The sequence below is a fragment of the Peromyscus maniculatus genome, chromosome 14 (assembly GCF_049852395.1).
Source record: "Peromyscus maniculatus bairdii isolate BWxNUB_F1_BW_parent chromosome 14, HU_Pman_BW_mat_3.1, whole genome shotgun sequence".
Taxonomy (NCBI): Eukaryota; Metazoa; Chordata; class Mammalia; order Rodentia; family Cricetidae; genus Peromyscus; species Peromyscus maniculatus.
The window spans coordinates 51313878-51341138 of record NC_134865.1 but is presented as its reverse complement, the minus strand read 5'-3'; the positions used below and the strand labels follow the sequence as shown (position 1 = coordinate 51341138).

Sequence of the window (27261 nt, the reverse complement as noted above, 5' to 3'; positions counted from 1 at the left end):
TTTGCCTAGACAAAGTAAGGTCAGTCAGTCTTTCCCGTGTCCCTCTCCCACAGGAAAAACTCTTCTTGTGGGCCTGATGGCCAAAGCAGACTGATGCTTTTCTGATACTTGTGCCTCCAATGCTATGGAGACCTGGGTATGGACTGATCCCTATCATTTATAGAATTGGAAGCTGCTTGGTCTGCACTCAGATATAATTTATCCTTCTCAGATCTCTGATAGTACTAACGGTTAGGTTAGCCATAATGTTGTCAGCTTGGCAGCATCAAACAACCAGATCCTTCTGCAAGGCTATAGCCAGCTTGTTAACTCATTTTTAAGAAAATGTTCCAAGATATAAAAGTTTAAATAGGGGTTGGGGATTTAGCTCAGTGGTAGAGCGCTTGCCTAGCAAGCGCAAGGCCCTGGGTTCGATCCTCAGCTCCTAAATAAATAAATAAATAAATAAATAAATAAAGGTGTGTGCCAACACCGTCCAGCTAAAATCTTTATTTGAGAATAAAAAATATCTATGTGTTAAAAAAAAGGAAAAAAAAGTTTAAATAAGTCATAAAGGTTTAAATATGGGTCCAAAAAGGGTCTGAGGATATGAAAGCTTATAAGCTTTGAGGATCTCAGAAAATGATTTAGATTATGAGAAATGTTTCAGACTGCTCTTCTATTCTATAATATAACAGTTCAGAACTTAACATTCAATAGAGTTCTGGTAAGTTGGTAGAGCAATGGCTACTTACTGTTCAGTCACAAGCTCAACATTTTACATTTATTTTAGTTGTCATCTAAATATAAACTTAAAAATGCTTCTCATCAGGCCTCAGAGGATTAAAAGAGTCATAAAACTTGGATCCATTTCACCTCTGTCGGAAGGACCCCAGATAAGTACAGCTTATTCCTAAGGATGGTATTTTTTTTTCTCTGTCCTGGTCTTGGGACTCCTGCTCCTCTAAGTTACTAAGAATGCGGTCCTAAGGGTTCCAAATAAGTTTATAAATTTTAACTTCTGTTCCTAGTTTAAATTTGTCTCAACAGATTTCCACTTAAGCTTCAGTTGCTGACTACACTGCTCCAGACAGATATGAGCTCCAGACCCACTAAAAGCTGACATGGGCTGGGCGGTGGTGGCGCACGCCTTTAATCCCAGCACTAGGGAGGCAGAGCCAGGCGGATCTCTGTGAGTTTGAGGCCAGCCTGGGCTACCAAGTGAGTTCCAGGAAAGGCGCAAAGCTACACAGAGAAACCCTGTCTCAAAAAAAAAAAAAAAAAAAAAAAAAAAAAAAAAAAAAAAGCTGACATGGACCAGCCCAGCCAATGTGATTGTTCCCTGCCTCTACAGGGTCAGATAGGCACATGCTTCTGACAAATGCCCCATTGCCCAGCCTTTGACCAGCCTTGCAGACTTTTTGGGGCTCTGACAACAATGCCCAATGCCAGCTTGAAGCAGTTCCAGAAGAGAATATGTCATCCCATGGTCCCTGTCCAGAATAAGGCTGAAATGCTGGGTCAAAAGGAAACTCCCTGGCATAGAGGTAAGATGGCCAACTGTAATGCCCATTGACATACCAGGAAAATAGGTTCAGAATTGTCAATTGATAAGTTTATTAATAAGATAAGACAGTTGGCCTTCTTTGTGCAGAACCAAAGAGACATTACTCAAAGATCAGAACTACAGGGCCTTAAGAATGGCATCAGATACAGATGTCATTCTCCTAGAAAAATCTGTTAGCTAATGGTTCTTGGTTCCCAATACCCTTGAACTTCTGGACAGGTAGGACTCATGATTGAGTTCTGTCATTGAAACTTGTAAACTGGGGAATGTGAGGGAAATACAGACTCCCTCTTAGAGAAGGACCACCATCTTAGACCACCTGCTCTACTCAGTTCCAGGAAGGACCTCAAGAATGTGCCATGACAACTAGAACAGATATAGAGCATTGTGCTCCTATAGACATTCTGTCTGCAGTTTATGGCCCTTGAAGATATCTAGATAATCCTGCTGAGCAGCCCAGATAATCCTGCTCAGCAAGTTGTAGTTTCCTGCCAAAAAGTCCAACCCAATAGTTTCAAATATGGTTTTGCGCTGAAAGTCTAGACCAATAGTTTCAAAAAATCACCTTGCCCCATGTCTCTTCTACCCAACCCCAAGTTGCCAAAGCATGTAATTCCCAGTTTTCAGTTTTTCCCTATAAAAACTCTCTACCCCTGGGCCCACTGCTGCAGCTGCCACCGCCACATTTCCCTCCATCTGCCCAATGGTGGCCCAGGTTCAAACCTGACAATAAAAGGACCCTTATGTGCTTGCATTGGAAATTGGCTCCTTGGTGGTCTCTGGAGGTTTCTTGAAGTGGATACAACACCTGACATGGGCATTAGGAGCTCTTGTAATTGCTGAGCCATCTCTCTAGCTACCCCCACCTCATCTATTTTTTTGTGTGTGTATTTATTTGTGTACATCAGTGTGCTTGTGTTTGTCAGTGTATGCCACATATGTGTTTGCCACATGTGTGCAGGTACCCAAGGAAGCCAGAAGAGGGCATCAGATCTTTTGGAGCTGGAGTTACAAGTGGCTGTGAGACTCTGATGTAGGCACAATAACCCTAACTCAGGACCTCTGGAAGAGCAGCAAGTGCTCATAACCACTGAGCCATCTCTCCAGAAGTATGTCAATATATACAAACTTCACTGAGGGTCTCCCAAAACAAACAAGCAACAGTAAAAAGAAAAACAGAACCAAAAATTATGTGAAGCTCCTCTTTTGTCTTAATATCCCAACAGGTAGGCTAACCAAAGAGAACACCTGCTCTGGTGACTGCCTTTGAGAGACACTGGTGTCCAGCCTGCATCTCAGCAGCCCGTAAGAGGCTGAAAACTCCAGACACGTAAGATACTTAGCAGCAATTCTGTGTCAGAGTGTGCCAGTCTCTCAGGGACTTTTCGTTAGAAAGATGTTCATCTAGTTTATCGGGGCCTTTTGTTGTCCTGATTTTTATTGTCCCCTTAGTACTGGGACAACTCCCATCCCATTGCCTGTTGTCACAAGTTTGAGGGTCTATAATCAGAAGTGTCTCAGTTCTTGAAAGAGTAATCAGAGAAGCTATTGCAAAAACATAGTAACCCTTGGCCACCGCAGCGACAAAGGTCTCTGATTCAATGTCTGAGAATAAACTTTGGATCCCTCGTATCACACCTCCTGCAGCCACTTCAGAAACATCTCTTGACTGTCCAAATAAGGTCCCAAGTGGCTAATCGGACCCATGTTCAAAATAAAGTCTGGTTGCTATCTTCCAAAGTGGAGTCACCCAGGTACTCTGTGTTCCTGGAATAATCACACTGAACTTTGCAGCCCTTGCCCAGGCAGGTTCCTGTTCCAGCTGCCAAGGTAAACAGGCTCCAGGAAGTCCCTTGTGCCACCTGCGCTCAACTTTCCTTTTCCCCCTGTGATGCAGGGAATGGAACTTGGGGGCCTCCAGCATGCTGGGCAAGGGCTCTACCCCTCAGCCAGCCCTCCCCAGCCCCATCCTGTAGTCAACGCTGACCAGTCATTCCTAAATATTTGGTTTGCATAGCAGGCAGAGTGGGAAACCAGGGAAGACATTTCTCTGTACAAGCCAGCCCTTCTCTCTGTTCCTTCAGAGCGCCACCTCAGCCCCGCCTCTGAAATTAATGACCTTATATCAAAATGACTTAGGCAGTCATTTTACATCTCAGGAAAACTCTCCCACCCCCAGACATGGTTTCTCTGTGTAGCCCTGGCTGGCCTGGAACTTCCTCTGTAGACTAGACTGGTCTCAAACTCATAGAGATCCCCCTGCCTCTGCCTCTGCCTCCTGAGTGCTGGGATTAAAGGTGTGCATCACCACTGCCAGGTTCCTTATTTAAATAAAACTACTTTTTTTATTTATGTGTGTGTGTGTGTGTGTGTGTGTGTGTGTGTGTGTGTGTGTGTTTATCCCACATGTGTGTGGGTACCTGTGGAGATCAGAAGAAGATGGCAGTGCCCCCTGGAACTGGAGTTACAGGCAGCTGCTTCACACAGGTGCTGGGCACCAAACTCAATTCTTCTAGAAGAGCAGTAAGCACTTTTAACCACGGAACCATCTCTTTGTCCAAAGACAAAAATACTTTTAAAAAAATACTTCAAGTGTCCAGTCTTTTTGTTGTTGTTGTTTGTTTTTCAAGACAGGCTCTCACTGTGTAGCCCTGGCTGTCCTGGAATTCACTCTGTGGACCAGGCTAGCCTCTGAACTCAGAGATCCACCTGCCTCTGCCTCCTGAGTGCTGGAATTAAAGGTGTGTGCCACCACTGCCCAGCTTCCAGTATGGTTTTTAACACTTTGTCTCATCACATCTTAAAACATACAAATACACTTTCAGCACCTGTTATGATCATGAAACTAAATTTTATTAAACAAAAAGCACACACATAAAAACAAAACAAAACACAAAACCATTTTGTGTTGGCCAACTCCTCCTGGGTGTGATTGACATGCCCAGTGTATTCAGTGGCACTCCATTGGAGAAAATGGTTTTCCCCTTTACCAGCAGGAATCGATTGCAAATAGGTTTTTGGTTAGGGATGGGACCCTGTGTCCACCCCACCCACCCCCCTTAGTGCTAGGACCCTGTCTGGCTTGAACCTGTGCTGCCATGGTCTCTGTGAGTTCATGTGTGTCAATCCTGTTGTGTCTAGATTCATCCACCACTTCTGGCCTTAGGATCATTCCTCTCCTCTTCTGACTAGATCCCTGAACCTTTGGGGAAGAGATTAGATGAAGACATCCTATTTAGGACAGGACGCTCCAAAGTCTCTCCCTGTCTGCACATTGTCTGGGTGTGGGTCTCGGTGTCAGTTCCTGTCTACTGCAAGAAGCTTCTGCGATGGAGATGGCCACACTGACTTTTAAGTTTTTGTTTGACAGCCCAAGTTTTTCATTCCAGTTTTAGTTCAGTTTGAGTTTTCCTTAGTGATTCTATTTCTTTCTTACATTCTTCTTTAATGACTTAGATCATTTTTCATTCAACTATTTGTGTTTCCAAGGTCTTCCTTAAGGCATCCATGTCTTCTTTAAAGACCTTGAACACAGTCAGATTTGCTATTTTGAGTCCTTGTCTTACGTCTCAGCTAACTTACTTTTTTTGGGGCCTCTTCAGGTGGCCTGTTATCTTGGCTGCCCATGTTTGTGTTTTGTACTGTGATGTGGGTATCTGGACTTAAAACATTTGAAGTGTTTCTTGGCTTAGATCTGGTCTTTTTGTTGAGTGTGCTTTAGTTGCTGTTGCCCACTCTGGCTTCTAGCCAAGGGTGATGGCTGTGGGGTCCCTGGTAGAGGGTCAGCAGGTGTCACAAAGGAATGGAGACAAGCTAGAAGGAAAGTCTGAAGGGTGACGGGAAGGAACCAGGAAGATATGGGTGAGGGATGACGGGAAGGAACCAGGAGGATGTGGGGTCTGCACCAGGAAGTATAGTCTGCAGGGATTAGTTAAAAAATTTTGTTCCAGACCAGAAGTGTATCCAGGCAGGTGTGTTTACCACACAACAGCAAGAGCAGTAGAGCCCAGTTAATGACCTCATATTTCAAAAATTGAAGGTGATTATGTACTCCAAGTTACATAAGAAAAGCTTTCAGAGTGCTGGTGTTAGCCTTTAATGCCAGCACTTGGGAGGCAGAAGCAAGCAGATCTCTGAGTTGGAGGTTAGCCCAGCCTACAGAGCGAGTTCCAGGACATCAGAGTTATACAGAGACTTGGAACAACAACAAAGACAGAAAAGTAAAGCTTTCATGGGAATAGTACCAAAACAATCATAAAGGTTAAGAAAATACTGTTATTAAGTCTGGCAGCAGTGGTGCACGCCTTTAATCCCAGCACTTGGGAGGCAGAAGCAGGTGGATCTCTGTGAGTTTGAGGCCAGCCTGGTCTATAGAGTGAGTTCCAGAAAAGTCAGGGCTACACAGAAAAACCAAGTCTAAAAAAAAGGGGCGGGGGAGGAAGGAAGAAAAAGAAAGAAAGAAAATACTGATATCAAAGTACAAACAATTACCAGGTTAAAATATATTTAACATAAAAAAAAAAACTAACAAGAACACAGAAGTGAGGATGATTTTCCTGTCTGACTCAAGGGTTTTGGTCCTTGTATTTATTATGTTGGTGATATTGACATCCAGTAGAATTTCTTACCATATCTAAGGACATCTTGTTCTGGCTTCACGGGGTAGAACTTTCCCAGGAGCGTCTCGATCCTGGTTACTGAACAGTTTCAAAGTGGTGCAATATCACTGTGACTAGCTGGGGCCTGAAGATGTGGGCAGTGTCCTGTGCAGCCACAACTAACATGGGATTGAACACAGTTGGTTGCCAGGGCTCCAGCATGTGGAGCAGGGGGAGCAGCGGGAGGAGCGGGAGCAGCGGGAGCAGCGGGAGGAGCGGGAGCAGCGGGAGGAGCGGGAGCAGCGGGAGGAGCGGGAGGCGCGGGAGCGGCGGGAGGAGCGGGAGCGGCGGGAGCGGCGGGAGGAGCGGGAGGCGCGGGAGGGGCGGGAGCGGCGGGAGGAGCGGGAGGCGCGGGAGGAGCGGGAGCGGCGGGAGCGGCGGGAGCGGCGGGAGCGGCGGGAGGGGCGGGAGCGGCGGGAGGAGCGGGAGCGGCGGGAGCGGCGGGAGGGGCGGGAGGAGCGGGAGCGGCGGGAGCGGCGGGAGGGGCGGGAGCGGCGGGAGGAGCGGGAGCGGCGGGAGCGGCGGGAGGGGCGGGAGCGGCGGGAGGAGCGGGAGCGGCGGGAGCAGCGGGAGCGGCGGGAGGAGCTGGAGCGGCGGGAGCAGCGGGAGGAGCTGGAGCAGCGGGAGCAGCGGGAGGAGCGGGAGCGGCGGGAGGGGCGGGAGCGGCGGGAGGGGCTGGAGCGGCGGGAGGAGCGGGAGCGGCGGGAGCGGCGGGAGGAGCGGGAGCGGCGGGAGGGGCGGGAGCGGCGGGAGGAGCGGGAGCGGCGGGAGGAGCTGGAGCGGCGGGAGCAGCGGGAGGAGCGGGAGCAGCGGGAGCAGCGGGAGGAGCGGGAGCATCCGGAGCAGCGGGAGCGGCGAGAGGAGCGGGAGCGGCGGGAGCGGCAGGAGCAGCGGGAGGAGCGGGAGCAGCGGGAGGAGCGGGAGCATCCGGAGCAGCGGGAGCAGCAGGAGCAGCAGAAGGGTGCTTCTCTCTGGTGTGCACAGTGCTTTTTATAATAAAACCTTCCTTTTTTTGTTAAATTTTTTCCTCGTGAATGAACCTACCCTTCATAATAAACCAATAAACACAAGTAAATTGTCCCCCTGAGTTCTGGAGGCTTCCCTGACAAATTAATCAACCCCCAGGAAGAGGGTAGAGGAACATTATCTTATAGCTGATTAGTTGGTCACTGCAGAAGCCCAGGCTTGCACCTGGCACCTTAGGCATGTAGCAGCCCTGTAGAGCTGAGTTCTTGACTTCTGGGATCTTACACCTCTTGTGGATAATAGCAGAACTAAATCATGTGGTGTGCGAGAGTCCGTGCCCCGCACGCCCACATTTAAGCACAGGTGTGTTCTGTGTTTTGAAAGTGTGGTGGAAGAAACAGGCCCCAGGCTTGGTGTTTTTGGAGATGACTCAATCCATGGTTAGGAGCACTCGCTGCTCTTGCGGAGGACCTGGGTTCAGTTCCTAGTACCCATGTGGTGGCTCACAACCATCTGTAATTCCAGTTCTAAAAGATCTTCTGATGTCCACAGGCACAAGACACTCATATGGTACACATACAAGCCTCTAAGGAAACCACTGATACACACAAAATAAAAATAAATAAATCTTTAAAGAAAAGAAAGGAGGGCTCAAAGAAATGGTCCATCTCTGGCCACAGATCACTGGACTTTGCTGCATCTCCATCCTGGGACTTATCAGCAGTTGGGTACACTTTGAAACCAATACCTGAACTGTCCAAAAAAGAAATGGCCTTGAGGCTGGCTGGATGGCTCAGTGGTTAAGAGCACTTGCAGAGGACCTCACTGGCTTCCAGCACCCACAAGGCTTCACAACCATTTATATCTTGAGTTCCAGGGGATCCAACGCCTTCTTCTTGCCTCCGGGGGCACCAGGCTTGTACATGGTGCACAGACACACATGCAGGCAAGCACTCATGCACACAACATAAAAAAGAGAAATTTCATGACTAGGAAAAGAATGACTCTGCAGCGATAAAACTAATTTTGTCTTCTGTTCGTGCCAAATAGGTCAAGAGAACCTCCCAGTCCTTTTTCACGGAGGTGCAGGGCCGTCCCACTCTTTTGTCTTTACGGCTATACTTTTATCTGTCTCTTCAGAGTTATTCATGACTGAGCTGTAACAGGACTCCAGGCCTTAGCACAACTGACTCCATGATGGAAGGACCATTCAGGCCGTAAAACTCAGCACATAGACAGCACCACCTGCCCAAATGAAAACAAAATCCTAATCCATCCAAGTCCATAGTTCTGGAAAAGTCTCTAAATGTATACTAACCTTGCCTTTTGGCTTCTGTAGTTCCAATTTCTGGCTAACTGTTCTTGTTAACTGAAGTATATCAACCCAGGGTGTAGTTTTTTTATGTTTAAAATCTCGCCCTGAGAAAGGCTCAGGACTACACTGGGATCCTGAACATCCAGTGTAGTCTCCGGCCAGCTAATACAGACTTTCTATGGGCTGAAGTCCATGTCCTAAGTAGTGTTCTCTGGTGGATACCCTACAACAGAGCAACTCGCCCACAGTGTAAATAACCCTCTGTTGTTACTCTATGTCAGTCATCTCTCAGGCCTCTACCCTCTAGACAGGTGGTTCTCAGCCTTCCCAATGCTGCGACCCTTTAATACAGTTCCTCATGTTGTGGTGACCCCCCCCACACACACACCATAAAATTATTTTTGTTGCTACTTCATAACTGCAATTTTGCTACTGTTATGAATCATAATGTAACTGCAGGAAAATGTAGAAATCCTAATGGTAGCCAGAGGAAGGAATCTGTCACCAAGAGAAAGATTGACAACTTGTCTGATGATCTTGCGGAGGGGCTGGAGCTAAGACTGTGGCTGGAGGACCACACCCTGGCCAGACTACATGGTTATATACATCCTGCCTTCACCTTAAGTCTTACTACCTACATGCTGGGGCCATGAAGATCGACTGGGGTGGGGTGGGGGTCACTGGGTCTCTTTGCCCCTCTTTCCAATGTGGCCATATGTAATAAATCTCTTCTTTTTGCTTCTCACCATTAATTTGGCTCCTTTGATTGGCTAATGAAAGGTGAAAGGCCGAATCTGGCCTGTTGGAGCACAGGCTGTGATTATAAGTCCTGTAACAAAAGTGTTAAGATCTAGCTGAATCTACGTATCTCTTATGTTTAGATCCACTTAGGATCTTTTTATTTTTTGAGACAGTCTCCCAACATAGTTCAGATGGACCTTGAACTCAGGACCTGCCTCTCACCACCTTCTTAGTGCTGGAATTTCAGGTGTAAGCCACTAAGCCTTGCTAGGTTTATCTTTTTAAATAAATTTCCCCATAAGTTTGGTTTGTTTCATCTAAAAGCCTGTAGAAGGATTGAAGCTGTAATTCAGTGGTAGATCAATTCTCAGCACCACAAACCAACCAACCAACCAAACAAACGAACACACCGAAAGTAAACGTAGCACTTGAGTGTACAAGGACACAAGGCATCCTGATATTGGGGGAGAGAGAACTTTTCCACGAATTAAATTGAAACCATCAAGTGTCACTATCACGGAAGGCCACAAGATGGCGCTGTGATTCCATGGAAAAGAACTCCGGTTTCTGCACTTTCTATTTTCCTTTCTTCTCACCCCTGACCTTCACCACCACCCTGAGTGTGTGGTGTATGTGCTGTATATAGTCATGTGTGTATACACAAGTGTTTGTGCAGGTGAACGGACATGTGTACATATGTGTGTAAAATCCCCATGTTAAAGCCAGGTGTTTTTCTTAATTGCTTTTTTTTTTTTTAATTTTTTTTTTTTGGAGTTGAGGATCGAACCCAGGGCTTTGTGCTTGCTAGGCAAGCACTCTACCACTGAGCTAAATCCCCAACCCCTTAACTGCTTTCTATATTGACAGAAGGTCTGTCACTTGGACCCTGAGCTCCCCAACTTGAGTAGTCTATGTGGTCATCTTGCTCTGGGGATCCCTGGTCTCTAGTGTTCTGGAATTACACATGGGCCATCATGCCCACCCAGCAAGCTTCAGATCTGGATTCTGGTCCTCGTGTTTTTGCTAAAGCTGAGAAATATCCCTGACATTCATCATTTTGATTTATTTTGTTTGAGACAGCTTCTCTGTGTGGTCCCAGCTGTTCTGGAACTCACCATGTAGACCAGGATGACCTTGAACTCACAGAGATCTGCCTACTTCTGCCTCCCGATGCTAGGATTAAGGGTTTGCACCAGGATCTTTTTTCTTACATAGGCTAATTACTAGACTTTTTCATTGAGTGGGAAAACGGTAGAACAATAGTTTTAAAAAAAATAAGGTTACTGTTTTAACAGTGTTGGTTTTGTTTTGGGAGTTATTTTAGACACAGTCTCACTAGGTAGCTCTGGCTAGCCTGGAACTCACAAGTTGGCTTTGGAGTCAGTGTTGGTCTCTTTATCACTGCTCTAGACCTCACCATTACTTTTGTCTTTTGCCTTGTATGGGTGCCTGGAGAGGCCAAAAGAGGGCATAAGGTTGCCTGGAGCTGGAGTTGCAGGCAGTTTGACCTGATACAATATGAACGCTGGAAACGGGTCCTCTGAAAGAGCAGGCAACACTCTTAATTGCTGAGCCATCCCTGAAGCCCCTAAATAAAGGGCAGGGTGGTGCATGACATAGAAACTAAGACCAGAGGACAGCAGTTCTCTCCCTCCACCATGTGAATTCTGGGTATTGGAATTAGGGTGCCAGGCTTGGTGGCAAACTCCTTTATTGGATAAGCCACCTTAATGGCTGACACACAGCTATTTTAAATGAATTATAAAGTCTATAGAAATAGGTACAATCCCCAAATTGTTCATTTTTCTTTACAAAATGGTACGCACTAGCACAGTTCAAATCACACTAGCCTGGCTGGGTATGGTGGCACACACCTTTATTCCCAGCACTCGGGAGGCAGAGGCAGGCAAATCTCTGTGAGTTTGAGGCTAGCCTGTTCTACAGAGTGAGTTCCAGGATAGCCAGGGCTACACAGTGAAACCCTGTCTCAAAAGACCAGTAATGATAATAATAATTACAGTTTTCCTTATTAACCCATCTTTGGTTATAGGCATGTTGGCCATGAGCTTTGTGACAGGTATTGAAAAGGCATTACACCCTTTCACTCCTGCAGACTGGCCAGGGATCCTGGGCCTGAGGGGTAACAGAGAGCTTCATTCCATGATTTTACTTTTTCCTTGTGTACCTCAGACTGGATGCAAAAGAAAAGAGTGATGTGTCGATGCCAGTAGACACACACACAAAATGCAGGGAGGAAAACCTGCTTCCCCCTGCCAGAGGAGAGAGACAGAAAACTTTAAACTATAAAACTCTTCTTGCCAAACACCACAGGAAAAAGTGTGGTCTTGCTCCCAGCTCTGTCAGCAGAGGCTGAGACCCAAATCTTCACCAGGTCTAAGGACTTGCCACATCCGGCCACTAGGGTGCAGCAAGGACTTCCCTCCATGTAGAGCAGTGGGAGCCCCTTCTAGTTCTACTCAGGAGAACACTCAGGAAGACCGACTTCCACCCAGCCACTGGGTACAAACACCACCTCCCCAGCCAGACTAAGGGGAGGCTAAGCGAGCCTGAACTTCTTTCCACCTCTACTCGGTGATAATGCTGTAGGGACCTCTTTCCTTGACACACTAGTGGCAGAAGAGTCCTAACATAACAAATTTAAATAAGGCCACATTTCAAAATATCCCATACTCCCAGATTTCAATTGAAAGTCACTCATTATACTAAGAGACAGGGAAACAAAACAAAACAAATAAACAAACAACAACAACAAAACCACCGGCATGCTTGAGGGCCAAGGTTCAATCTCCACCACAAGTGTACACACACACCCCTCTGAGAATCAGAAAAATCTCAATTTAAATGAAATAGACAATTAACAGAGCCAGTACGGAGATGGTAGATAGATGGTAGACTTTTTTTCACTGTAATGGTTTGAATGAGAATGGCCCCCATAGACACTTATATTGGAATACTTGGCCTCTAATAGGTGGGACTGTTTGGGAAGGATGAGGAGGTGTGTGGCTTTGTTGAAGAAGGTGTGTCACTGGGAGTTGGCTTTGAAATGTCAGAAACCCACGCTATTCCAGTTGGTGCTCCCACTGCCTTGTGCTTATGGATCAGAGGTAAGCTCCAGCACCATGCCTGCCTGCTTCCCACCATGCTCCCTGCCATGACGGTCGTGGACTCTAACCCTCTGGAATGGTGAGACCCAATTAAATATTTTCTTATATAAGTTGCCCTGGTCATAGTATGTTGTCACTGCCATAGAAAAGTAACTAAGATATTTGCATATATCTTAAAATGCACAAAACAGTTCAACAGAAGCCAGGCATTGTAGTGTATGCCTTTAACTGAAGTGACTAAGGAAATGTCAGTTGTCCTGATCTTACCATGACTCCATTTTATGTCTGCTCAGGTACTTTTTGGCCCCTTAACCCATGAAGAGTCACGTCTGCTTTGGCAACACATTCAAGACCTTCTGTGACCCTGACCATGGTTCAAATGTATAACCAAAATATCTGCTGAATGTAGAGCCCAAACGATTGTCACCAGGTTCTCTGACCTATGCCTGACGGTGACGTCATTGTGGATTTTGCCCCTAAGCTTTGGGCCTGAGAGTTTGTCTGAGGCTCCACCTGCTCATGGCCACTGGCCAATACGACTCTAGTTTGGCCTTATATGTATGGTGGCCTGTAGCTTTCTCACATGAACTACAACATACCCCCAACACCCTTCAGAGAAGGCTGAGGCTGAAGGATCTCAAGTTGGAGGCTGCCTTGGGCTATAGAATGAGACTTGTTTTGAGATATCTCCCACCAAAATCAAATTTAAAAAAAGCTATACTATAAGACAGCATTCTTTAAAATGTGTGTGTGTGTGTGTGTGTGTGTGTGTGTGTGTGTGTGTGCATGCCATAACCAGTGAGCATGTGGCAATCAGAGCACAACTCGTGGGAGATGGCTGTCTCCTCCCACCACGTGGGTTCTATGAATCAAACTCAAGATCTGAGCCTTGGAGGCAGGTATCTTTACCTGCAGAGCCATCTGGATGGCTCCTAACACAGTATTCTTAGAACTACTAAGTCTACATGTAAGTAAATACTAAAGCAAGAGCTCCGTAAAAAGATTTTAAGAACCTAGTCTGAGCCTCAGAATGAAAAGTCAGTTGAATCATTTGATTACATTTGTTTCTTTATTATTCATATTTATAGTGTCTCAAGCTCTCAGAAAAACTCAACAGTAGAAATAATTACCGATCATCAGAAGTAAAGATTACTTTCATGCACTGTATATTGCCTGACTTTTTTTTTTTAAGATTTATTTATTATGTATACAGTGTTCTGCCTGCATGTACACCTGAATGCCAGAAGAGGGTGCTACATCTCATTACAGATGATTGTGAGCCACCATGTGGTTGCTGGGAATCAAACTCAGATCTCTGAAAGCCAGTGCTCTTAACCACTGAGCCATCTCTCCAGCCCCAAAAGCCATTTTATAATAAAGACAAACTAGGTTTATTCCTATTCATGATTAAACCTGTTTTTCAAGGATTGGGCTATGCCCCACATGTAACCTTAACTACAAATGGTTCTGTACTGCCTGTTCCAGGAATGGCAATCATGTCTTTTTGAAAAAGTTGTTGATAACTGTCTTGCAAACCTTTGTTTCAAAAGGTTATATGAGCACCTGTGATTACCGTGTAATGCCCATCTTGCAACCTTGTCTTTGTTTCAGGAGGGACTAACTTGTTATGCTTATGTCCTGCTCCTGTAATCCCACCTGTTTTGTCTGCCAAATCCCCCATTTGGAAACCCCTCCTCTTGAGCTATAAAAGCCTTGTCTTCCTCACACCCAACAATGACCCTTGAACCCTGCCTTAGCGGGGAAGCAGCCCTGTAGGTGAATTTTCGGAAAAGCTGGCTTTAATTGTTTGCTTTAGTTAATGTGGCCATGACGATTGTGTCTGCGGTCTTTCTCTTCCTATCTTTGGAATTAACATACTCTTAACAGCTGAGCCATCTGCCCAGTCCAAACCTAAATCTTAGTCCTACTTACGTTCCTAATTTGTCTTCCTGTGCATACTAGCTACTCGTGTTTTGTTTTGTTTTATATTCCTGTGACTTAACCTTGTTCCAGGTCTCCGAGCTTTGCCTTTTCCTGTTTTTTTTTTTTTTTTTTTTTTTTTCTTCTTCTTCTTCTTTCTGGAGGCTTTCTCTCCCAACATCCCCCAGACCAGCGCGACCCTCATCCTTTTAGGTTTAGTGATGAGACCTTTATTTAAGGTGGCCCAGTCTTTCTCTACCGGTCTGAACATTTTTGCTAATAATACTATTTTAAGTTACATCTACATTGCTTTTTCCTACTAGAAAAGAAGCTATGCGGGAACAGGGATCTTCAGTACCTAAAATGCCTTCGCAAGGAAATGAATGCGTGAAATGAATGAATATACCTGTGGGCCCTTTCTTGGGGCTCACTCTGGCGTAGCAATATAAATGAGTCAGTCGAGTGAACAGCGATCTTAATCTGTCCAAAACTGGTGCCAGGAATCTGGAGAGTCTGGGCTAGGGACAAACTGGGAGAACCAGCTTCAAACCCCGAGCCCTGCTCTCGGTGCGCAACTGCGGCTGCGCGGAGCGTGTGGTGGGCGGGGCCGAGCCGCTTCCGGAAGGGTCCGGAGCCAGCGAGACGTCGGTCCTCCTGGTGGGCTAGAGCGGCGCCCCCCGCCGGGCGCCCGCGGCCATGGAGGACGAGAAGAGCTATTCGGATATCTGCGGCGGGCGCCTGGCCCTGCGGCGCCGCTACTACTCGCCGTACTGCCGCGAGTTCGGCCTCAGCTCGGCTCGGCTGTCGCTGCGCTCGCTCACCGCGGTCACCTGCGCCGTGTGGCTGGCGGCCTACGGACTCTTCACGCTGTGCGAGGTAAAGGCCGGGGCTGACCCGTGGACCCGGGCCGGAGGGTGGGGGTTCCCTGGATCCGGGATGCCGTCCCGGGGCCGGACTGTTCGCCCCAAGAAGTTTGTGCTCCTGGGCGTTCTCCCTCAGTGGGTGGCTGCCCTGCGCACCCCCACAGCGTCCCTCCTCGGAGAACTGTCAGTGCATGCTCCTCCTCCATCCTCGGTGCCTGTGATAGCCAGCTTAGCACAGACTTCCAGAAAAGTGCTTTTGCCCGCACGGCTGTGCACGTGTGTCTACGGAAGGAGCGCTCTGTTTCTTCCTCATCTCTGCGTTTCTAAGCCATGTAAACTACCTCCCCTCTCCCAATCCTCCCCCAATTTAAGTGCACTCTCTAAAGAATTGCCAGACTTAAGACATGGCCTGTTTCCTGTGCTCGGTTTCTGGACTTTCTAGTGTTTTGTTGTTGTTTTTTTCTGAGCCTCATTTTTTCACGTGTCTAAGATGGCATTGATGATGTTTCATGATATTGTGAAGGTCAAATGCTGTGAGTTTGTGACAGTTCTCAAGTAAAAAGGACCTTCCAATTGGCCCTTGCTCAGGATGAGTTCTAGTTCCCTGTACAATGCCCTGAAATGAATATATTATTCCAGGTGTGGTCTCGCGAGAGCCAAGTACACCAGAACTGTCTATTGTTTATTCTGTAATTTGCATATTGTTTGTATTAGAACATCCATTCGCTTTTTCTTTCTTTTTTTCTTTTTTCTTTTTTTTTTTTTTTGTCTCAGTATACGTAGTACTTAGGCTGGCCTGAAACTGGATTATAGGCCAAGCTATGTAGAGCCTGCCTCCTCTTCCCTAGAGTTGGGATCAAGGTTGTGTTTTATCACACCTGGCCCATTAGCTTTTATACCATCAAAGCATATAGCAGAGCATAATAATTTACATAGAAATAGATGAAATTAAGTCCACTAATTTAGGGCCGTGGGGATGGCTCAGGAGGTAAGGGCTTCTGCTGCCTCCCTGATGACCTTAGTTGAAGCCCCAGAACCCACATGACGGAAGGAAAGAACCGATTCCCAAAAGTTGTCCTCTGACTTCCACACAATAAATACATAGTATGCTGGGTGTGGTGGTGCACACCTTTAATCCCAGCACTAGAGAAGCAGAGGCAGGAGCATCTCTGCGAGTTCGAGGCCAGCCTGATCTACATCAGTCTACATCCCGAGCTCCAGAACAACCAGGGCTACACAGTGAGACCCTGTCTCAAACAAAACAAAACATAAAAATAAATAGTATATTTTAAAGACCCTAATTTGTTTCTAAAAGCTTCTTCACAGGTCAGTTGAAGTTATTAAGTTGACCTAACCCTCCCCCCAAATTTATAATATAGTTGAATTTTTATTCTTTTTTTGGGAGGGGGAGGGATGTAGATGGAGTTTCTTTGTGTCCTGGCAGTCCCTCCCAAATAACCACACAGAGACTTAATTATAAATGTTTGGCCAATAGCTTAGGCTTATCTCCAGCCAGCTCTTACAATTTAAACCAACCCATTTCTATTCATCTGTGTGCTGCCTCAGGCTTGCTCATCTGTAAACGTCCCATGTTGCTTCTGCTTCTGGCCCTGGACTCCTCAGACTCCGCCCTTCTTCTTCCCAGCATTCTTTTCTGCCCCGAAAATCCTGCCTAGCTGTGGGCCAATCAGCTCTTTATTAACAATGAGAGCAACACATTTTCACAATGTGCAAAAGGATTATTCCACAGCAGAGGGGCATTAGTGTCTCACCATGTAATCCTGGCAGGTTTGAACTCATTATGTAGACAAGACTGGCCTCGAACTCACATTCACCTGCCTTTTGTCCCTAGTGCTGATATTAAGGGGATACATCACCATGCCCGGTTGAATTTTTAATGCTAGCCTAAGTTCCAGATACCTATGCAGTTATCTTAAAGGAGGAACAGATGTTTATTAAATGCCCAGCGTGCCAGCTCTTTTCCTGAATTTCGTACTTCAACCTTAGTAGAAAAAAGAGGTTCAGAAAGAGTAATAATGTAATAGTCTTGATGTTGGCAAAGTGGCAGATCTGGGCTTCAAACCCAGAGCTGCTTGACTTTGAAATCCCTTGTACTTTAGTCTAACAGATCTCAGGCAGTTATGTTTGTTATTTGTTGGTGTGTTTTGAGATACAGGACCTTGTTATGTAGCCTAGGCTGTCCTCAGACTCTCCATCCTCCTGTCTCAGCCCCTGTCAAGTGCTGCAATTACAGGTGTGTATACCACCCCCAGCTCAAAGTTGGTTGTGCTGGCTCCCTACTGTACTCACCTCTCTCTTGCACGTTTACCCTAATGTCCCCCAAGTACAGAAGTCATGCATGCTCCCTTACACTCCAACACTTCCCCAGGGCTGTGTGTCAAAATTTCAGATCTTTTCTGCTATTCAGAATTATTCATGAAGGTAATGAATATCTGCAGTGAAAAGAACTCTCAAAGGAGACATTCAAACATGTGGCCTACCCCTGACTCAAATGAATAGTGCATTGTTAGAATTTTAGCCAGAAAGATGGACTTTGAGGGATTATCTGAACAGAAAGCTTCGTGGGTAGAATTCCCTAAGCATTTACTGTTCTTCATCCTGCATCCTGTCATGCTCCTTGCTTTTGAGTTTACAGGGTTTTTTGTTTTTGTTTTTGTTTTTTTTTTTTTTTGGTTTTGGTTTTGGTTTTTTGTTGTTGTTATTTTTGTCAGAGCTGAGGACCGAACCTAGGGCCTTGTGCTTGCTAGGCAAGCGCTCTACCACTGAACTAAATCCCCAACTCCTTTTTTTTTTTCTTTTTGGAATTCACAGTTCTGTGAACATTATTCCAATCTGCGGGGCTTCAGTCCTTCAGCAAAGTGTACCCATTCAGTGTGCACTACCTGCTCTGCACTCATGAGGTCCTGCTCACTTGGAAGTCTTCATGGAATAGTCCTGTGTGCTTCCATCTCTCTCTCTCTCTCTCTCTCTCTCTCTCTCTCTCTCTCTCTCTCTCTCTCCCTCTCTCCCTCTCTCCCTCTCTCCCTCTCTCCCTCTCTCCCTCTCTCCCTCTCTCCCTCTCTCCCTCTCTCCCTCTCTCCCTCTCTCCCTCTCTCCCTCTCTCTCTCTCTCTCTCCCTCTCTCCCTCTCTCCCTCTCTCCCTCTCTCCCTCTCTCCCCCTCCACTCCCTTCCTTTGACACTTATAATCAGTAACACAGCATTCTAGACTCTTGTGTATCAACCTTGCATCTAATAAACCTGTAGAGGGCTCGATCTTGCCTTTCTTCCACAATGCTTATTCAATTTGGACTGTTTACAAGACAGTGCCGTACACCTGGAAGTTAATTACTTGAAACTAGATGTTTCTGGGTCATCAGAGGCCCAGCTCTAACTCCTATTTATCAGCCAAAAATAACTATCTGAACAGAAGTCAGCAAGCCTTTTCTTTAAAAGGCCAAATTAATATTTTAGGCTTTGTAGGTCTCTGTCCCATATTCTTTTTGTCCTTTTTATTTAAATTTTATGTGTATGGGTGTTTTGCCTGTATGTCTGTGCACCACATATGTGCCTGGTGCCCGAGGAGGTCAGAAGAGGGTGTCAGATCCCCTGGAACTGAAATAACAGACAGTTGTGAGCTACTGTGTGGGTGCTGGAAATTGTGGAAGAGCAGCTAGTGGAGAGCTGTCTTTCCAACCTGTTTTTTTTTTAAACTTTTCTTTTTCTTTTTTTTTTTTTTTTGTTTAAAGATTTATTTATTTATTATGTATACAGAAGAGGGCGCCAAATCTCATTACAGATGGTTGTGAGCCACCATGTGGTTGCTAGGAATTGAACTCAGGACCTCTGGAAGAGCAGTCAGTGCTCTTAACTGTTGAGCCATCTCTCCAGCCCTCCAACCTGTTTTTTTGTTCTTTGTTGTTGTTGTTTTTTTAGGGACAGAGTCTCACTGTGTAGCCTTCTTTGGCTTGGAACTTACTCTGTAGACCAGACTGGCTTCAGACTCACAGATCTGCCTGTCTTTAGCCTCCGGAACGCTAGGACTAAAGGAGTGCACCACCGTGCCTGGCTGGGTTTTGTTTTGTTTTGAGACAAGGTCTCACTATGCAGCTTTGGCTGGCCTGGAACTCAGATCCATCTGCCTCTGCCTCCCCAGTACTGGTGTGAAAAGCATGCACCACCATACTTGTCCAGTTAGCATCATTGCAGAAGGTGGATGCTACAGTTTAGATTTGATATCTCCTCCTAAGTCTCTTCTTAAAAAAACAGAAACAAACCAACAGCAAACAAAATGTGGAAACCTTCAGAGATGGGGCCTGTGGAGGGTATTTAGTCATTGGGGTTTGCCCCAAAGGACAGTGTGATCTGATACAGTGCATGTGATGACCTCTCTTACTCAGCACAATTCCTGACTGACAGGGCAGTCCAAGCCCATTAAAGACAGATGCTGAGGTCGTAGAATACTTAGAATCTGAGTCTAAATTGAGTCAAGCTAAAGGGGGCTGATGGGTACAAAGAGCAAGACACTTCCTGGCTTCTTGAATGTGGTCCAGAGTTACTGAATTTTACCTACTGTACGTGTGCTGGTTAGTTTTTATGTCAACAACAGAAATTCGAGTCATTTTGGGAGAGGAAACCTCACTTGAGAAAATGCCCCTACCAGATTGGCCCATGGGAAGCCTGTGGTACATTTTTTTCTTGATTGATGATTGATGTGTGTGGGCCCATCAACCTTGGCTGGGTGGTCCCGAGTTATATAAGGCAGGCTGAGCAAGCCATGGGGAGCAAGCCAGTAAGCAGCACTCCTTCATGGCCCCTGCATCAGCTCCTGCCTCCAGGTTCCTGCCCTGTTTGAGTTCTTATTCCTGGGCTCCTCTCACACAGATGCCCCCAGTGTACTCTCAGTCCTCAGCCTGGCTGTCTGTGGAAGAGTGTACCCACCAGAAACCGCTAACCTTCTAATAAATCTCTGCACCAGTTAAGTCCTGCCTTGTAGGCTTATTCCTGGATGCTTTCATCTTAATGCCCTCTGCACCTCCCCAGCCCCACTTACCTTTATCCGTTTTTCTACTCATCTTTTAAAAGATATAATTAATAAATTGGCCTCTTCCCGTAGACTCTGACTACCACATCTCATTGGCCAGGGTTGCAACATGTGTCCACTTGTAAACCAATCAAAATTTATTCCAAAATTAGGAAAAATGTAAGTGGCTATTTATCATCAGGGATTAGTTTCTGCTCCTGTGCTGAGCACTTCACAGTTGCTCTGTCTGCAGTTTTGTGCTATATATTTTGCAGGGGGAATGTGAGAGGGAAAGCTCTGGGTCCTTAAGCTGTAATTTTGGGAAGAAGATTTTCTGAGATACATGTGATGGCGGATGTTTTGCTGGGAGCTTCCCAGACCTATTCATTAGTAGTCTGGATCCTTTTCATTCTATGTGCTGTTCAAACAATTCAGGAGCTCAAGAGAAAGTGATTTCCCCTTCATGCATTTTGCCTCATCTATTCACCTCACAGCATAGTGACCAGATCAAAGGCCTTCTCCCGCATTGTCCGTTTAACTCGCTGTGTGGCGTAAATACTTGCATAGGAGCATTTGGTAATCTTCCTGCCTGTCTGGCTCTCTCTTCAGAATAGCATGATCCTCTCTGCTGCCATCTTCATCACCATCATAGGCCTGCTTGGTTACCTCCACTTTGTGAAGATTGATCAGGAGACTCTATTAATCATCGATTCACTTGGCATCCAGATGACTTCATCCTATGCTTCAGGCAAAGAAAGTACCACCTTCATAGAGATGGACAAGGTCAAGGACATTATCATCAATGAGGCTATTTACATGGTAGGTGTTTAGGTGGTAGCTCTGGGCTCTCCAGAGGAGGCAGGCAGCTGATGGAGTGTGCTGGGATCTAAACTGGTGTACATAGCAAGTTCCAGGCTAGCCTGGGATACATAGTAAGGTTCTGTCTCAGTAAAAACAAAACAAAAAGATTTTTTATATATATAAAATAAAAATAAAGGATGAAAATAAACTTTTTCCTACTTCAGAAGTTGTCAGATATTTCACTACTTAGATGTTTGTGAAAAGGATTTTAGTCTTCCCTTGAAGGAAAAGGAAACAAGGTGAGTCTCACTGAGCCCTCTGTGTGGTGTCTTTTCTTACAGCAGAAGGTGATCTACTACCTCTGCATTTTATTGAAGGATCCAGCAAAGCCACAGGAGATATCCCAAGTAGTTCCTGTCTTCCAGGTGAGTGCAGTGTTCTTTCTCCTGTGAAATCTTTTTTTCTCCATCTGCTCACCCATGCCCCTTTCGTTCAGTTGGATTTGAATTTCTGTTTTCAGAGTATTGGAGATGAGTAAAAGTTAGGATCTTTTCCCCCTCTTTGATGAGGATACACTTTAAAAAATATTAGTAAGTCACAAAGATTTTAGAGAAGACAATTATCAATCATATAACCACTTCTGCTTACAAATCACATTCTTCTACTTCATCTGTCAATCTACCATTGTATAATTTTACATTGATATTAGCGAGGTTGAGATATTTTATCTATCTATAACTATCTGCCTGTCTTTTCTATCACAGCCAGTATACTTATTTTAAATGATTATGTTCTATTATTTTGTTTATTTAACTATTTTATTGCTAGGTTTTAAATAATGTCTAGATTATCTTTTCTTTTGATTTTACAATAAAAACTGACTGGTGGCACAAGCCTGTAATCTTCTTTGTTTTAAACTCAGTTTCCTCTACTAGCTGAGTAGAACCTAGAAATCAGTTATGTATTTGTAATAATTTTGTGCTGTTTGAATAGTAAACATTTATTAAATAGACTTTTTACATATAATTTTCCTATTCTGTGGCTTGTCTTTTAATTTTAGTTATGTTACATTTTATAATACAAAATCTTTTCAGAATGTACATATTAAACTGCCCATATTGTCTCTGAGGTGTATTTCACAACTTGTAACACTTTTTGAGATAGTCTGTCTCACTGTCATATAATTTTGTCAGGCTAAAAGCTGTATTTTGCATGCCTATAATCCCAGCATTTGGGAGGTAGAGGCAGGCAGATCTCTGAGTTTGAGGCCACCTTGGTCTACATAGTGAATTCCAGAACAGCCAAGATACACAGAGAGACTCTGTCTCAAAACAACAACAACAAAAAAGTTGTCTTTTTATTTCCCACAAAGGCCAGATTTTGAGACTTCCCAGCAAAGTGCTCGGAGTCTTGACCTTGTGTCTCTTAGCTCACTGTGGTACCATGGTGTATGTGGGAGAGGAGGTTGAGGTGGGTTCTTCTTCTATTCTCCTTGACTCTGCATTTCTCCCCTTTGGAATTCAGAGTGCCAAGCCCCGGTTGGACTGCTTGATTGAAGTATACAGGAGCTGCCAGGAGATTCTGGCACACCAGAAAGCCACATCAACAAGCCCATGAATCTCAGCATTCAAAGACCACTATTGTCTTTATGGGAGAGGACTCCTAAACCATAGTGGCTGGTTTATTTTCTGTACTGTAAAAATTATTAGGTGGACACAGTCCTGGGACTCAAATGGATGAGTAGACCTCAGAGCCATAGAGGAGGCAGCTGGAACTTGACTCAGTATTTTGATGTCTTAGTTACCCTGCTGGGCAGTGGTGACACACACCTTTAATCCCAGCACTCGGGAGGCAGAGGCAGGCGATCTCTGTGAGTTAGAGGCCAGCTGGGTCTACAGAGTGAGTTCCAGGACAGGCTCCAAAGCTACGTGGAGAAACCCTGTCTCGAAAAACCAAAAATAAATAAATAAATAAATAAATAAATAAATAAATAAAGTTACCCTTATAGGTTTTATCTACATTACTAATCAAGGGGAGACCTTAAGGATTTTGACACTAGGCCAGGGATAGTGGTACATGCCTTTAACTCTAGGATTCAAGAGGCAGAAGCAGGTGATTTCAAGTTTGAGGCCATCCAGGGCTACATAGTGAGGACTGTTCCCCTGTCCCCCCCCCCCCCCAAGGGTAATGTACAGGAAGAACACTCTGTGAAATTTCTAAGCACATTCATATTTGTGTTAAAAATCTGTGGACTATTGAAACTGGTACCAGATTCTACAAGAAAAGTATAATTTCCATCTGCATGAACTCTTGTCTAAAAGCTAGGGAAAAAAGTAAGTCACGTTTTCTTATGTATGAATTAGCAGGAGTAAAATGCTTTACATGGCTAGCCTCTGTCCACCTAGCTCCTATGATCTGTGCAGGATGATTCTTAATCCATGGCTTAGCCAGGGGTGGTGTGGATGCCAGTAATCCCAGCACCCAGGAGGTGCCAATAGGAGGAGTGAAAGTTTGAGGCCAGCCTGGGCTCCATGATGAGGCACTGTCTCAAATTCTAAAATAAATAAATATCCAAAACACATAGTAGTTGCCTGGTTCACTGACAGCTTTTTATTGACAAGAAGGCATAGCATTTCAGCCATGGGTGTCAAGCATATTAGTACCTTCCTGTTACTTGGTATTTTCTATTGCTTCAAAAGCTGCTTTGGCCAGAGAGGGCTTAGATGAGAGTGAGAGATTTCATGTTGGTTCCCAGACATGGGACTGTCATGTTAAAGGATGAAGAAGGCACTTCTTAGATTCCTAGAGCTCAGGAAGGAGAAGAGGAGCTGGGCTAGGTGGTGCACACCTTTAATCCCAGCACTCGGGAGGCAGGTGGAGCTCTGAGTTCAAGGCCAGCCTGGTCTACATAGTGAGTTCCAGGACAGCCAGGACTTCCTAGTGAGACCTTGTCTTCAAAAGGAAGGGAAGGAATGAGAAGAGGAAAGAAAATTTAAAGAGAGAGAAAAGGAGGCAGCTAATCTGACCTCCAAGTCTGGTGCAAACAGTTCCATTCTTTGGAACTCTATTCACAAAAGCAACCCGAGAGTAGATCACATCCTTTTTGGCTTTCAGGGCTACTTGGGATGTGGCCCACTGGAACTGCACTCTGCCTTTCACACTGGCCTTGAAGGAGTGGTCCAGGACCTATAGTGATGTGGCTTGAGGTAGACCTGTGTCGACTAGAACCCCAGTTCTGGGGCACGAGTTGGGGCTGGAACAGACATGGCTGCCTGCCTTGCAAGTCAGCCTTGTTTAGGTCTTTAGAGTTCTGTGTCAGTTCAAAGGATGAGAAAAGGAAGGTTACAGCAGCTGAGGCATCGGACAAATATGGTAATTCGGGCTTGGCAGTTTTTTGTAGTGTGTGTCACACACACTATTGGGTTAAAGGCTTATTTCCTGGGGGCTGGTCCTATCCCCTCATCCATGTTACTGGGAGATGATAGAACTGCCTTAGAGCTGCACAATAAACTTAGTTGTTTTTTTTTATATGTTGGAAAATCAAAGTATGGACTTTTGGTTTTTATTATTATTATTTTTTTTTTTTTGGAGAAGGTGGAGATAAAGGTCATCTTCACCAAAATCAAAGTCTGAGTTGAGAGGGATTATGATGTTCTCAGGAAGACAGAAGTTGAAAGAAACTATCTACTTCACATATTACTAGGGCAAACATTATATACATGTTCTGTGCTTCCAGCTAATTTCCAGAAGGCATCTACCAGAAGTGTTGGTGAGCAATCCAGGCCTTCGGGGCATGGAGGGGACTTTAGTGTTCCTGATGTGTTGTCTCCGGGCCTCGTAGAGCAGCAACAAGCAAAACTCGCGTGCTTGGTCTTTCAGAGGGTGGGGGGTGATGACCACCTCGTCCTTCAGTAGTGATGAGCACAGCCTTCCCTCATCCCTGTTGTCGGGCCTAAAATGACACAGGGCGGTGCAGCCTGGATCTGACCCCCCTGTGCTAGTCCAGTGTGCGAGAGAAAGCTTGACTCTTAACAGGAACAGTGTGCTGTCCTGGGGAGGTTAGAGCTGCTGCCCCCCGCCCCCCGGGAGAGGCATAGCAAATGCCTCCTCACCAGGAGGGGAACTTGTCATTTTTCTCTAGTTCTGCCAGTATTTCCATTTAGGAAAGTTGTCCAGTTTTAGAGATTTGTAGGCATCTGCCAGAGTTGAGGTGAATTAGGAATTTTAGTCCTATTTTGTTCAGGGATGTTCGGAAAACTTCAAGTATAAGCCCCCACATAAGGACCACGTATAATATAAAAAGAGAGCTTCCCTGAGTATCAGTGCAGAAGCCCCAAACACAGTACCACGGCCCTGGTAACTATGGGCCATCCCTGTCTCAATCTAGAATCAGGTAGCATCCAGGGTCAGTATTCTTGTAAAAGAAGTAAGTGGTTTTGATGTTGGGTCTGGATTTTAAAAGGTTGAGCCTTAAAAGCGAAGGCACCTAAAGGGTACAAAGGTTTCAAAGACCCTGAAATCTACATTTCACAGAACAGTCTGGGGAGGGGTCATTAGACCCATCACAGTAGTAGTATGCTCCGGGATAGAAATCTAACCCCAGAGGCACCAGTGGTGGCAGGGGTATGTGGGGAGAGACATTCACAGCAAAGCTGGCCCCTTAGTGCAGGAAACAGAAGGAAAGAACTTTCCATCCAGGTCTCGGGGCTGGCGGGCTGCAGGCAGCTTGGTGGGTAGGTTCACAGTTGCAGAACAATGGTTCATGTAGCTGGCCATCATGAAGGTAGTTTCTGTGATCTGAGGACAGAGAAATGAAGAAACTGAACTAGGCTTGTCTTGAATGCTGATTTTCTCACTGGCTATAACATTGGGTACACATAGCCTTCCTGGGCTCTGCTTTCTCTCTTAAACTGCTCACTCGGGAGAAAAGCCCCAAAGAGACTGCTGTGATGTTTAGAGGCCCAGTAAAATGTACCTCTGTTGGCCCCAGAGAGTCTCTGAGATGCACAATACCCTCCTGAAGAAAGGAGGAACAGCAACCAATGGCTGAATGAAGCAGGTCGTTCCCACCAAGTACCAGCTCCGTAGTGAGATGGGCATGCTACTCCACTGAACCCTTGGGGATGCTGCTCACACACCGAGGCCAGCGATTGTATGTGGGGCAGAGCCTGTCCAAAGTGTCCTCTCTAAGCACCAAGCTCACCACGTCACACCAGGCCAGAGTCAACTGTAGCAGCTGTCAGACCCACCTTGGGAGCAGGCATTCGGAAGATCAACTTGTCGATGTGGCTTTTTCCAGAGCCCTGGTCTGGAATGGATCTAATCACAAGCATGAAGTCATCCCTGCAGCCACCAAACGTTGTCACCGAAGAGTAGGGATAAGTGATGTGCACTTGCTGTGGAGAGGAGCCAGTTGAGTCAGGGGAAACGCCATACCTGTTTCTTCTAGACACAGGGGGCCTTTACCAGGAAAGGAAGACCCCGTGGTGGTGCTAATTTGGAGAGTTAAATCCTGATGTTTCTACACCTTGTCTAGACTAAAGGGCAGCACTGCTGGGGCGGAGTTTAGAGAGGGGACCGTACCATGGCCACTTAGTTCAGGCCTCTTAAGTCCAGAGCAGAGAAGACAAGTGTTTAAGAAGGATTGGAAACAGCCTTTTCCTCTCATACCATAGTGTGGTGGTCCAGGATGCTGACACCGTCCTCATTCACAGCAATCCACACCAGGGTCTTCTCCTTAGAAGACGGCTGGTCAGGCTGCAGAAACAGAAAAGGCCTATCAGACTCACAGTTAGAGATTCTGAACATAAGTGCTTTCTGAGGAAGAAGGTACGTCCAGAGAGTAGTGGGCCATCACGTCACTGTGGAAAACAGAAAGTAGCATTTATACAGCAGAGGGAATGTTGTGGCGCGAGGCTTTTGGCCTTGGGGCTCTGACACCCAACATCTGACAGGTAGAGGGAATCACACCTGCCAGAACAGAGTGGAAAGCTCTGAGCAATGGGACACAGGCCAACCCAGGGGCTGGGTATGTGGCTTGGTTGGTAGATACTTTCTCCTGTACCCCAATCTCCCACAAGCAAAATACAACTTTCTTTAACCAATTTCCTTGGGACCATAAAAGAAACAGGAAGTCAAGAGTTCAATGGGATGGGCTGTAGGTCCTCTCAGTGAGTTTGTGACTATTTGGTAGCCAATTCCTGGGCTTTAGGTCCTCTCAGTGAGTTTGTGACTATTTGGTAGCCAATTCCTGGGTGTTTCCTTCAGGGCTACACAGTGAAGTGCTCCAGGTCTCTACCCAAAAG

General features: G+C 45.7%; 2 protein-coding genes across 8 annotated transcripts in view; one reads left to right on the top strand and one right to left on the bottom strand.

The window, feature by feature from the left end:
* The first annotated feature begins 14871 nt into the window (after positions 1-14871).
* On the top strand, positions 14872-23537 carry Pigh (phosphatidylinositol glycan anchor biosynthesis class H). 2 transcript variants are annotated; one of them, XM_006973114.4, is made up of 4 exons: positions 14872-15147; positions 20765-20974; positions 21301-21381; positions 22481-23537. In XM_006973114.4, the coding sequence occupies exons 1-4, from the start codon at positions 14968-14970 to the stop codon at positions 22571-22573; spliced, it is 564 nt and encodes a 187-aa protein (XP_006973176.1). In that variant the 5' UTR covers positions 14872-14967; the 3' UTR covers positions 22574-23537. The 2 variants fall into 2 exon arrangements, with proteins under 2 accessions (XP_006973176.1, XP_006973175.1); XM_006973113.4 differs by having other exon boundaries at positions 14877-15147; positions 21298-21381.
* Positions 23538-23543: 6 nt separating this feature from the next.
* Plekhh1 (pleckstrin homology, MyTH4 and FERM domain containing H1) overlaps positions 23544-27261 on the bottom strand; it is a 52893-nt gene continuing 49175 nt past the window's right edge. For all 6 annotated transcript variants that reach the window (XM_042260845.2, XM_076550934.1, XM_076550933.1 and 3 more), the window contains 3 exons: positions 26627-26713; positions 26206-26352; positions 23544-25753 (listed from right to left, as the gene is read on the bottom strand). In XM_042260845.2, the coding sequence (XP_042116779.1) occupies positions 25598-25753; positions 26206-26352; positions 26627-26713 (390 nt within the window). In that variant the 3' untranslated portion in view covers positions 23544-25597. The remainder of the gene's footprint in view (positions 25754-26205; positions 26353-26626; positions 26714-27261) is intronic.

Excerpts from the sequence above, each read along its gene's own strand:
- Pigh (XM_006973113.4), top strand. The coding sequence starts at position 14,968 with ATGGAGGACGAGAAGAGCTATTCGGATATCTGCGGCGGGCGCCTGGCC. Across the intron at positions 15,148-20,764 it reads GACTCTTCACGCTGTGCGAG|AATAGCATGATCCTCTCTGC; the intron begins GTAAAGGCCGGG and ends CTCTCTCTTCAG. Across the intron at positions 21,382-22,480 it reads AAGTAGTTCCTGTCTTCCAG|AGTGCCAAGCCCCGGTTGGA; the intron begins GTGAGTGCAGTG and ends TTTGGAATTCAG.